This window comes from Microtus pennsylvanicus, chromosome 5, assembly GCF_037038515.1.
Source record: "Microtus pennsylvanicus isolate mMicPen1 chromosome 5, mMicPen1.hap1, whole genome shotgun sequence".
Taxonomy (NCBI): domain Eukaryota; kingdom Metazoa; phylum Chordata; class Mammalia; order Rodentia; family Cricetidae; genus Microtus; species Microtus pennsylvanicus.
In genome coordinates, this window is record NC_134583.1 from 43,716,429 (window position 1) to 43,728,980 (window position 12,552).

At 43.7% G+C, this 12,552-nt stretch overlaps 1 protein-coding gene across 1 annotated transcript; it reads left to right on the forward strand.

Moving 5' to 3' along the window:
• The first annotated feature begins 4,926 nt into the window (after positions 1-4,926).
• On the forward strand, positions 4,927-5,877 carry LOC142850648 (olfactory receptor 51G2-like). The gene has a single exon (XM_075974582.1). It carries the CDS (start codon positions 4,927-4,929, stop codon positions 5,875-5,877), a length of 951 nt encoding a protein of 316 aa, XP_075830697.1.
• The last annotated feature ends 6,675 nt before the right edge of the window (positions 5,878-12,552 follow it).

Consider the following 12,552-nt stretch of genomic DNA (forward strand, 5'->3'; position numbering starts at 1 on the left):
CACACACACACACACACACACACACACACACACTCAATACATATATATACACACACTTATAGGAAGAGATGGTATTTAAAAAGATTTTGGGAGTGAGAATGCTGATAGCAGGCACACCATCATTGGTATCAAGTCGTTTGTTTCTTCTGCTTACTTCTAATGAGGTAAGACAGGATTTCTCATCTCTTTGATTGTTTTCTCGTCTTCAGGAAGGAGAGAAGGCCACTCAAAGGTTTTGGAAGGTGGGAGCTTCATGAGATGTGGGCTATAGAATCTAGGCTAGGGCATGGTTAGCATTGCCCTTTCATCAATGTCTACAATGTGTAAAACGGTGTGCAGTCTTTCCCATGTTCATGAGCACTCTGTGACATCAATGTCATGGTCCTTTATTACATGAAAGGAGATGATCCTAGCTCAAGATGAGAAACACAGCTTCTGGAGGCCACACTCACTGGGGCTGAAGGGTAGAGGGCAGCCCTTGCAGTGTTACTCTGACTGGATAGTTGCTCATGTTTACATATGAGACCAAGTGTGGTTTGAATTGTGTGACAGAGAGGTTTAGGCAGAGCATACAAGTGTGCACACAATGCGGGGAGACTGTAGGATTCAGACAGACAAGATGATGCCTGCCATTAACTTTCCTTCAGCAAGCTCCATCCTCACAATTCTCCAGAGAGATGTGCTTTAAAATAGGGCAAAAGAAGGAATGACAGAACTTTGATACTGTTTAAGAGCTTATATTTCTGGGTTTTCATTACTCAAGAGTGTCCTCAGACTTAATTTCCTTTCTTTCTTTCTTTCTTTCTTTCTTTCTTTCTTTCTTTCTTTCTTTCTTTCTTTTTTGGATGAAGCAATCCAAACTTCATCTTTATTGAATTTTATTGTAATCTAAAATATAAAATTGATGAAAATGCAAAGCATTTCATGAAATTTAGTGTATATGTATGTATATATCTCTATCTATGTATATCTATCTATCTATCTATCTATCTATCTATCTATCTATCTATCTATCTGTCTATATCTATAATAGATGACAAAGCAAACCAACAGAAGAAAAAAAGTCTCAAGAGCAGGCACAAAAATCATAGACCTGCTTGTTCACACAATGAGAGTCCCACAAAAGTATTAAACTCAAAGCCATGATATATGCTCAGAGGGTCTGGTGCACACCATGCAGACCCTGTGCTTGCAGCTTCAGTCTCTGCGAGTTCACATGAGCTTTGCTTGGTTGGCTTAGAGGGCCTTGTTCTCTTGGTGTCCTCCGTCCCCTCTGGTTACCACACTCCTTCTGCCTCCTCTTGCTCTGGGTTTCCTGAGTTCTGAGGTCCCCAGGCTTTCACTGAATGAGAGAACAAACTGACAAGGTGAACTAGACACTGTATCAGACACATGCTGTTGTATATACTCACAGTGGAAGAATCCTGCAGCAAAGAGATGAACAAAGTGCAAGTAGATGCAGTGGTATGGATGTGTCATAGATATAAAGTTGAGTGAATTACATGATTATAATTATATAAAGTTCCAAGATTTGTGACATTCATCTTTGGTGTCATGAATCAGGGTGGGGGAGGATCGAGTCACTGGAAGCAGAATTGAACTTGGAGATTCTGAAAACACTTGGTTTCTTATTTTAAAATGTACTATTATTTTGTGAGTGAGTGTATGAGTGTGTGGGGGGGAGGGAGGAAGGGGAATAGAGGTGGACATGCTATGCACATGTGCACAGATCAGAGGATAGCTGTGTGGACATGGCTCTTTTGTTCCACCTTTACATGAGGAGTGACTCTGTTTGCCAGGCTGGTTACTCTGACCATCTTGCTGGCCCTCAGTGTTTGGCTATGTGGCTATATTCACCTTGTGGGAATCCATCAGGCTTTACATTATTGATTTGCAGACTTTCTTGTGTAAGTGCTATGTCCTAATCAACATATTTTTAAACAATCAAACAGCAAATTCGATGAATGGAAGGATATCTTAGTAATTCAGGGTACGTAGGGGAAAAGTGACTGAAAAGATTTGAGACAAAAGATGGGCCCCGTGGAGACCGCTTAGCTCTGCTCCTCTGTACATCAGGGGCCTTCGATGCTCACAAATGCCAGCGTTGCCCAAACAGAAGTGCCCCCTATTTATTTATTTATATACACATTCATTCTTTGATTCATTTATCAGTTCTTAGCTGTATATGTAAAATTTAAGTACTTATACTGAACTTTCCGTAATATTTTGAGCCTAATTCAAATGGAAAGTTGAAAACTGAAATACACAAAGATTGCAGTAAATGGGACAATGGAGCCCATTCATTACTCAGAAAAGTGGTGTGGGTTTGGCTTGATTAGTTTCATTGGGATCTGAAGAGAAGTTCAAAGATTAACTGATTAGGGGAATATATTCAGAGTAAAAGGACAGGTTTTTGAGTGTTTTATGGATAAAACAAAGGAAAGGAGACAGGAGTCCACAGGAAAGGGACTGTGGCTTTGGGAGGGATGGGAGGGATTAATGTTTTGTTCATTCAACCTGTAATGTAGACCAGTGTGCAAGGCTAGGTGGACAAGGGAAGGTCAGCTGTGCTTTGGGGCGAGAAGCTGGGAGAAAGTGATGTGTGAGGTGTGAGAACAGGAGAGCGCACACTTCAGTCTGGTGTGTCAGAACAGGAGAGCGCACACTTCAGTCTGGTGTGTCAGAACAGGAGAGCGCACACTTCAGTCTGGTGTGTGAGGACAGGAGAGAGCGCACACTTCAGTCTGGTGTGTCAGAACAGGAGAGCGCACACTTCATTCTTGTGTGTCAGAACAGGAGAGCACACACTTCAGTCTGGTGTGAGGACAGGAGAGAGCGCACACTTCAGTCTGGTGTGTCAGAACAGGAGAGAGCGCACACTTCAGTCTGGTGTGTCAGAACAGGAGAGCGCACACTTCATTCTTGTGTGTCAGAACAGGAGAGCACACACTTCAGTCTGGTGTGAGGACAGGAGAGAGCGCACACTTCAGTCTGGTGTGTCAGAACAGGAGAGAGCGCACACTTCAGTCTGGTGTGTCAGAACAGGAGAGCGCACACTTCAGTCTGGTGTGTGAGGACAGGAGAGAGCGCACACTTCAGTCTGGTGTGAGGACAGGAGAGCGCACACTTCAGTCTGGTGTGAGGACAGGAGAGAGCGCACACTTCAGTCTGGTGTGAAGGACAGGAGAGCGCACACTTCAGTCTGGTGTGTGAGGACAGGAGAGAGCGCACACTTCAGTCTGGTGTGAAGGACAGGAGAGCACACACTTCAGTCTGGTGTGTGAGGACAGGAGAGAGGGCACACTTCAGTCTGGTGTGAGAACAGGAGAGAGCGCACACTTCAGTCTGGTGTGTGAGGACAGGAGAGAGGGCACACTTCAGTCTGGTGTGAGGACAGGAGAGAGCGCACACTTCAGTCTGATGTGTGAGGACAGGAGAGAGCGCACACTTCAGTCTGTGCTCTTGGGCAGAGCTTTATTAATCCTGGGGTTCTGGAAGCAGGAGATTCTGCTTTGCCTGACATCATGTGATGCCCTTGAGCTCTGTCAGCTCACCCCCAACCCCACCCCCACTTTCCCAGCCAAGGAGACCTTCGAGGTAGCTGAGCTTTTGTAGTAAGAGGGCTGAAAGGGGTGGTTTCAGAGACACTGCTCTTTAGTTGAGTCTGTGACCAGAGCCCTATGCCTATAGGAAGGTCAGGATCACACATGAAAGCTTTACATAGAGGATGAGGTGGACGTAGGACTGGAAAAAGCACTAGCAAGATTGAATGCATTTGGTAAATTCCCACCTTGCCTTGCTTACCAGACTCTGAGGAATCCTTGGCCACTTCTTTCAAGCCAGTTCATCTTCACAGGAGAGAAATTCGTCACCAGTGAGCCCATTTGAAGAGGCTATTTTGACTAGTACACATTGCATGTGTGTATTGAAATATCACATGGTTCCTTACAAATATGTACAATTATTACACATTCACCAAAAGTTTAAATATGTTTAAGGTATAAAATGTTAGCTGGCTGAATCGATTATTATATAATGTACACATTAATTAGTACAAAATACTCCACACTTTTGAACAGTCAACAGCAACTAAAAATGAGATATAGCAAAGTAAAGAACCTGTTTTCCTCCCCCAAAGCCTTTCCCAGAAGGCTTGCAGAAAATGCACACAACAGCAGGAGAAGGGAAAGCAGCCAGCCTCCTAAGGGGATGCTTCTGCAAACACATTTTTGGGTCCACTGTCCTTTCGGGCATGCTTGATGGCAGTGTCGGGTGGAAAACCCACCTCTAAGGGACAATGCAGCCACACTCCTCTCACTGGGCCATATGTTTTGTTTGTATTGTCATCCTAAAATTAAAAAAATATTTATCACACTTATTGTGTGTGCGCACACACGTGTGTGTGTGTGTGTGTGTGTGTGCATGCGTGTGCGTGTGCCACATGCCAATCAGAGGACAATGGTAGAAATCAGATTCTCTTCTTCCACTGTGTAGCTTTCAGGGATCCAACTTAGGCTTCAGGTTTGGCAGAAGGCGCTGTTACCAGCTGAGATATCTTGCCGGCCACCATCCATTTCTTTGGAGAATTATTCTTTCCTCAGTATGTAGCCCGAGAAGGCTCTCTCCGTGATTAGGCTTTAAGGTTTCACTCAGGTGAAAACCAGAGGTTGCTAAGGCCCCAGTGAAGGCTGGTGCTGCCTGCTAAAGAAAAGGCAGGTAGCAAAAATCAGAAATTGACTCAGGAAATGTATCCAACAACACATTCTTCAGAGAAGGAAATCAAACTAGGCAAGAGCTCCTAGGAGGAGTGTTGCTGTTTTTCAGTGGCCTGATTATGGGCTATGAGTAACTCTCCTTTTCTACATCAGTGACTACATGAATGAATGTGTCTTCTCATAGGGTGGACAGTTTCCTCCTGGAGTCAGCATGTTCTGCAACACCAGCGCTCCTGGTCACTCCACCTTCCTCCTCACTGGCTTTCCAGGCCTGGAAGCCTCCCACCATTGGGTTTCCGTTCCTATCAATCTCATCTGTGTGGTTTCCATCCTGGGCAACAGCATCATCCTGTTCCTGATCCGCACAGATCCAGCCTTACATGAACCCATGTACATGTTCCTGTCCATGCTAGCTGCCTCTGATCTGGGCCTTTGTGCCTCCACCTTCCCCACCATGGTGAGGCTCTTCTGGCTGGGTATTCGGGAACTGCCCTTCGACCTCTGTGCCGCACAGATGTTCTTCATCCATGCCTTCACCTACGTGGAATCTGGCGTGCTACTGGCCATGGCCTTTGATCGTTTTATAGCCATCCGGGATCCTCTGCACTATGCCACAATCCTTCCCCACTCCGCAGTGGCCAAAGTTGGGGTTGCTGTTTTAGTAAGGGCCATCCTACTCAATCTCCCTGCACCCATCCTTCTCCGGCGCCTGCTCTTTCCTCAGATCAGCGTCCTCTCCCACTGCTACTGCCTGCACTGTGACCTCGTGGGACTAGCTTGCTCAGATACTCGGATCAACAGCGTGGTTGGCCTAGTCTCCATCCTCCTCTCCCTGGGCCTCGACTCCTCTCTCATCATGCTGTCCTATGCTCTGATCCTGCGGACTGTGCTAAGCATCGCATCGCCAGGGGAACGGCTCAAGGCACTCAACACGTGTGTCTCGCACCTCTGCATTGTTCTCATCTTTTACTTGCCAAAGTTGGGACTGTCTGTGCTGCACCGAGTGGAGAAACACAGCTACCCAGCTCTGGCGGTGCTCATGGCCAATCTGCACTTCCTGGTGCCACCCTTCATGAACCCTGTGGTCTATTGCATCAAGTCCAAGCAGATCCGTCAAGGTTTCCTGAAGCGCTTCCAACAGAAGAGGGTTGAGGCTTTCTAGGCCACCATAAATCTTGGGGAGGTGAGGTGTAGTGAATGCGTCAACTTTTGAGGCCTTTGAATGTCTTAACCGTTGAACTCTTTGGGGGCCCTCCTAGCTTCTATCATTATAGACTTGAGACACTGAGCTTATCTGAGAACTCCATCGATAATCTTTTCCATGTTCTAAATCAGAGCTGAACTTTCTAGACTGAACCATGTTGCAGCATCTTACCCAGGCTGCCAGTCTCTCTGACAGAATGTTGGTATCAATCTGTTTCATTTCTGCCACTGTGTTAGAATACCCAGGTGAAAAGCGCCACAGGGGAGAAAGTTTTTATCTGGTTTACAAATAGTCTGTTATATAATGGAAGCCAGCACAGGAACTGGAAGCATCATGTCTGTAGTCAAGAGCAGAAAGAGAACAAACACATGGGTTCTAGCCTGTGTACTCAGCCACCGCTTTCTCTCCTTTACAGCCCAGGAACCTTGCCAGAGGAATGGTGCCACCCAGAATGGGCTGTTTCATTTAATGATCAAGACAACCCTCTACACACATGCCCACAGACCAAGCTGATCCAGGAAATCCTTCAATGGAGACTCCCTTCTCAGGTGGTTCTAGGTGGTGTAAAATTGATAGTTAAAATAATTGGCACCCTGTCTACACAGGCATCTCTCCTTCCTGGATTTCCTTTTGCATTTTGTGCATAAACGCAAGGAAGAACTGACATAAACTATGCTCATTTGCCTTCCCCCAAATTTTGTATTAAATGACTCCCGTGTCAACAAGAACAGAGGGGGGCAGGTGATGGGGAAACACAGATGACAATATTGCACTTACTTGCAGCTTAGGGAAAGGTAATTATATCTTTATAAAATTCTTTGAGAATTTCAGGCAACATATTTTGATCATAATCATTCCTTCCCAAACTCTTCCAAGACCCACCTCTGTTGTAGTTGGAGTGGCGGGCTGCGTCCCTGGCACCCGGCCGCCCCCACGGCTAGCTTTGCCTGAAATAATTACACGGACACTGTATTCTTTTAAACACTGCTTGGCCCTTTAGCTCTAGCCCTTACTGGCTAATTCTGATATCCCGATCAACCCATCTCTAATAATCTGTGTGCACCGGTCTTACTGGGAAAGATTCAGCATGTCTAACCTGGCGGCTTGCTTCATCGCGTGTGTCTGCCCGGGAGAGCGGAACATGGCGTCTCTGTCTGAGGCGTCTTACCTCACTTCCTCTTCCTCCCAGCATTTTGTTCTGTTTACTCCACCCACCTATGTTCTAACCTATGAGGGCCAGCCAAGCAGTTTCTTTATTTTTTTAACCAATGACCTTCTTCCATCATTTCCCCTTTTTCTGTTTGGTGGCGCATGCCTTTAATCCCAGCACTTGGGAGGCAGAGGCAGGTGGATCTCTGAGAGTTCAAGGACAGCCTGGTCTACAGAGTTATTCCAGGTCAAAGATACAGAGAACCTGTCTCAAAAAGCAAAAAATAAAAGTAAAAAATAAACGAAATAGAGTTAAAATAAAGCCGTACAAAGATGGAAAATACACAGAGAATTTTGATACTGTATGCTATTATGCTCTCTTTGAATTGTTTGAATGCTGAGGAAAGAGCAACAGCTGCTAAAAGATATTTATTTATAAATGCTGCTGAACTAATCCAACATAGATATTTTGAAAATGCCTTGACTTTGAAATTTGGATCTAAGGACATGATGCTTTGGAAAGGAGTTTCTTATTTTGTTTTCACAGAGGATGAGACCCTGTTCATTTCTTCTATTCCGATTTGGTATGATAGACCACGACCTCCCGAAAAGTTCCTGTGAACACCCTCAAAAAATTATTTCACTCAACTGCCAACTGAGATAAACCTGGCACACAGGTTACACCCTAAATGACTTAATTAATGACACCCCCATTCAGCAGGAAGCAGTTTGGAGAGAAAAAACTGCGCCCATGTTCCCAAAATATTGTTTATAAATGTTCTTTTACATTTAAAGGGGGATATGATATAGGTATGAATAATTTGCATTGGTATGGATTTTAAGGTCAATTTTGTTATATGTATATGTATTTTTGATCTTGAATAAGGTGTGATTGTGTAGTTCATTTTTAAAATGTAATATATATAGCTTGTTAATAGATAATCATAATAGTCAAGCTTGTAGTCATGTTATTTAAGATTTTCTAGGTGTACATAGATAAATTTTAGATAGACATTCTTCATATCTTTCAAAGATTACAGAATAGGACATTTAATGTTTTAATAACTGAGGACTTTTCATGACAATGAGACACTCTGCTCCTGGCAACACCAATCTACTTCAAGAGGAAGATGGGCATCAAAGAGGCTCCTTATGGAGTTTGATAGCCATTTGGGCAAGAAACTGCTCTTGCCTGGACTATTGCATAAACTGGACACAGAGAACCTGCAGAGAGAGGACTGCTGAACTTGCCTAAAAGTGAGATGATATTTCGGGGTTCCTGATTCATGAGAGTCTGCAAGACATTCTTCAGGACAAGCAGATAGTGACTGCCTTTGAAATTTCCTGCTTTGTGGAAATGTCTGCTGGAAACTATGGGCCTGTAGGCTGAAGATGGATGCCCCAATGGTACAGAGGAACTTTGGGTGACTGTACAGGCAGCAAAATGTCTCTGTCATTTCTAGAGTTTTAAAAGTTGCTTAATTTTTGTTTGCTTAGGTAATATTGTATTCTTCTGGAATCTTTGATGGAGTTGAAGAATAGATAGTTATAGTTTTCCATTGTTATGATAAAAGATAAAATAGATATAAATATTGTAACTGTAATTCTTGCTTGATAACTATTTTGTTATATGTAATTTTGCTACGTTAAAGTTAAAGCCTTCCTTTCTTTTTGTTTAAACAAAAAAAGGGGAAATGGTGGAGGAAGGTCATTGGTTAAAAACATAAAGAAACTGCTTGGCTGGCCCTCATAGGTTAGAACATAGGTGGGTGGAGTAAACAGAACAAAATGCTGGGAGGAAGAGGAAGTGAGCTCAGACTCGACAGCTCTCCGCTCGGGAGCAGATGCCTCAGAGAGACGCCTGCTCAGCTCTCCCGGGCAGACGTGATTCAGCTCCGACCCAGGATGGACGTAGGCTAGAATCTTCCCGGTAAGTGCATCTTGGGGTGCAGCACAGATGATTAGAAACGGGCTAAATTAATATGTGAGAATTAGCCTAGAAGAGGCTAGATAGAAATGGGCCAAGCAGTGTTTAAATGAATACAATTTGTGTGTTGTTATTTCGGGGCATAAGCTAGCCAGGTGGCTGGGGTGCTGGGGACGCAGCCCCGCCGCTCTTATTACAACACACCTCCTTTTTTATCTTCTTAACTTTGTGCCCTCATTAAAAAAAATGAAGTCCACCTTGTGCTGCTTATATACTTGTGGGTATGTAACCATTCACTAGAATGTACTTTACCTATCAGCAACCACATAGAATGGACTCTCTTCCTATTGGACAGCTTTCCTCAGATAGGGGTGGGACCTATCCCCTTCTTCCATGGAGGGATCTTATCTGGCTGAAGCCTGCAGATGTCTTGTGCATGCTGTCTCAGCTGCTGTGATTTTACAAGCATTTACCCAGCTGTGTCTGGGAGGCATGGTTTCCCGAGAGTGACCTATAATCTTTCCATCTCTGCTGTAGTGATCCCTGAGCCTTGGACAAAGAGGACATGATAAGGATATCCCATTTAAGGCTGAGCATTCAGACTCTCTTATTCTCTGCCCCTTGGCTAGTTGTGCGAGTCCATATCCATCACTATGCTCTTCCGAAAGCCGCTGTCTGATGAAACTCGAGAGATGCACTCATCTATGGGTGTGATGATGTTCTTTGGATGGCTGTGTCTGTTTAGCAGGATAGTAGTCATGGTTTCTCCCTTAGAGATCATGACCTGTCCAGCCACAGATTCTTGACCCTGGCAACAGTGCCAGTGCCAGGTATAGGTTTCATCTTGAGAAATGAGGTTTCTTCTTTCTTTCTATTTTATTTATTAGATTTTTAACAAATACCAATCCAAGTTCCCACTTCCTCCCTTCCTCTCATCTCCTCCCATTCCCTCCACACACCTTCCTACTTCCCCATCCAATCCTCAGAGAGAGTAAGGCACATTGCTTTGTGAAAAGTCCAAGGCCCTCCCTACTATACCTAGACAGAGCGAGGTATCCATCCAAAGAGAATAGGTTCCCAAAAAGCCAGTACATGCGGTAGAGATAAATCCTGGTGCTACTGCGAGTGACCCCTTAGTCTGCCCCAGCCATGCAATTGTCAACCACATTCAGAGGGACTAGTTTGGTTCTATGCTTGTTCCTTCCCAGTCTGGCTGGAGTTGGTGAGCTCCTGTTAGCTCAGGTAAACTGTTTCAGTGGGTGTCCCCATCATGGCCTTGGCCTCTTTGCTCATATTCTCATTCCTCCCACTCTTTAGCTGGAATTTGGGAGCTCAGTCCATGGCTCTGAAGTGGGTCTCTGCCTCTGTTTCCATCAGTTGTTGGATGAAGCTTCTAGATGCCCCCAACCGAAAAATGGATAAAGAAAATATGGCAATTTACACATTAGAGTACTACTCAGAGGTAAAAAAACCAATGGCATCTTGAATTTTGCATGCAAATAGGTGGAATTAAAAAACACTATCCCGTATCAGCATGTAGAAGAATGAAAATAGACCCATATCTATTACCATGCACAAAACTCAAGTCAAAATGGATGAAAGACTTCAGCATAAAGCCAGCCACACTGAACCTTATAGATGAGAAGGAGGGAAGTACACTTGAACTCACTGGCACAGGGAACCACTTCCTAAATATAACCCCAGTAGCACAGACACTGAGAGAAACAATGAATAAATGGGACATCCTGATACTGAAAAGCTTCTGTAAAGCAAAGGACACAGTCAAGAAGACAAAGAAAGAATAAGAAATGATCTTCACTAACCCCACATCAGACAGAGGTCAGATCTCCGAAATATACAAAGAACTCAAGAAATTGGTCATCAAAAGATCACATAATCCAATAGAAAAATGGAGTACAGACCTGAACAGAGAACTCTCAACAGAGGAATCTAAAATCTAAAAGTGGCTGAAAGACACTTAAGAAAATGTTCAATATTTTCATCATCAGAGAAATTCAAATCAAAATAACTCTGAGATTCCATCTTACACATGTAAGAATGGCCAAGATCAAAAACACTGATGATAACTTATGCTGGAGAGGTTGTGGAGAAAAGGGAACACTTCTGCATTGCTGGTGGGAATGCAAGCTGGTACAGCCCCTTTGGCTGTCAGTGTGGCAATTTCTCAGAAAATTAAGAAACAACCTTCCTCAAGACCCAGTAATACCACTTTGGGTGTATATCCAAAGGATGCTCAATCGTGCCACAAGGACATGTGCTCAACTATATTCATAGCAGTGTTGTTTGTCATAGTCAGAACCTGGAAACAACCCAAATGCCCTTAGATGGAACAACGGATAAGGAAAATGTAGTACATTTACACAATGGAGTACTACACAGCAGGAAAAAATGACATCTTGGATTTTGCAGGCAAATGGATAGAGCTAGAAAAATCATTTTGAGTGAGGTAACCCATACACAGAAAGACAATTATCACATGTACTCACTCATAAGTGGTGTTTAAACATAAAGCAAAGAAAACCAGCCTACAAATCACAATCCCAGAAAACCTAGACAACAATGAGGACCCTAAGAGACATATATGGATCTAATCTACATGGGAAATAGAAAAAGACAAGATCTCCTGAGTAAATTGGGAGCATGGGGATCTTGGGAGAGGGTTGAAGGGGAGGGGAGAGGGAAAAGAAGCAGGGAAGGGAGCAGAGAAAAATGTAGAGTTCAACAAAAATCAATAACAAAAAAAGAAAACACTGTTTTGAGTGAGGTAACACAGATCCCAAAAGATGAATATGATATGTACTCACTCATAAATGGATACTAGATATAAACAAAGGACATTGAGCCTATAGTTCATGATGTTAGAAAGCCAAGTAATAAGGTGAACCCAAAGAAAAACATATATAGATCCACCTGGAATTGGAAAAAGACAAGATTGCCTGACAAAATTAGGAGCACTAAGGTGGGGAGGGGCAGGGTGGAAGGGGAATAGGAGGGGAGAAGGGGAAGGTTGAGGAGAACTTGAAGGAATGGGATAGTCGAGATGGAGGAAGGACAGAGATGAGAGCAAGGAAAGAGATATCTTGGTTGAGGGAGCCATTATAGGGTTAGCAGAAACCTTACTCTAGAGAAATTCCCAGGAATCCACAAGAATGACCCTGGCTAAGACCCTAAGCAATAGAGGAGAGGGGGCCCGATCTTCTTGACTTGCTCTATAGTCAGACTGATGATTCTCTTAATTCTTTCTTTCTTTCTTCCTTCCTTCCTTTCTTTCTTTCTTTCTTTCTTTCTTTCTTTCTTTCTTTCTTTCTTTCTTTCTTTCTTTCTTTCTTGTCCTGTGTACCTTTTACTTTTAGTTAGAAAGTTTGTTATCGTCAGGATTAAGGAAGTTATTTCTGGGAGACACTTGTTTCTTAGGTACAAATAGTAATGCTAGACTTTCCTTCGGTTCCACAGCAGTTGACCTACTGCAGTTGATAGTCTCCAAGAGGCAAAGGATTCAGGGATGTTTGTTCATGGATGTGTCTTTAGCACCAGGA

What these genes read in the sequence shown, in the direction of transcription:
- LOC142850648 (XM_075974582.1), top strand. Translation starts at nt 4,927, where the DNA reads ATGTTCTGCAACACCAGCGCTCCTGGTCACTCCACCTTCCTCCTCACT.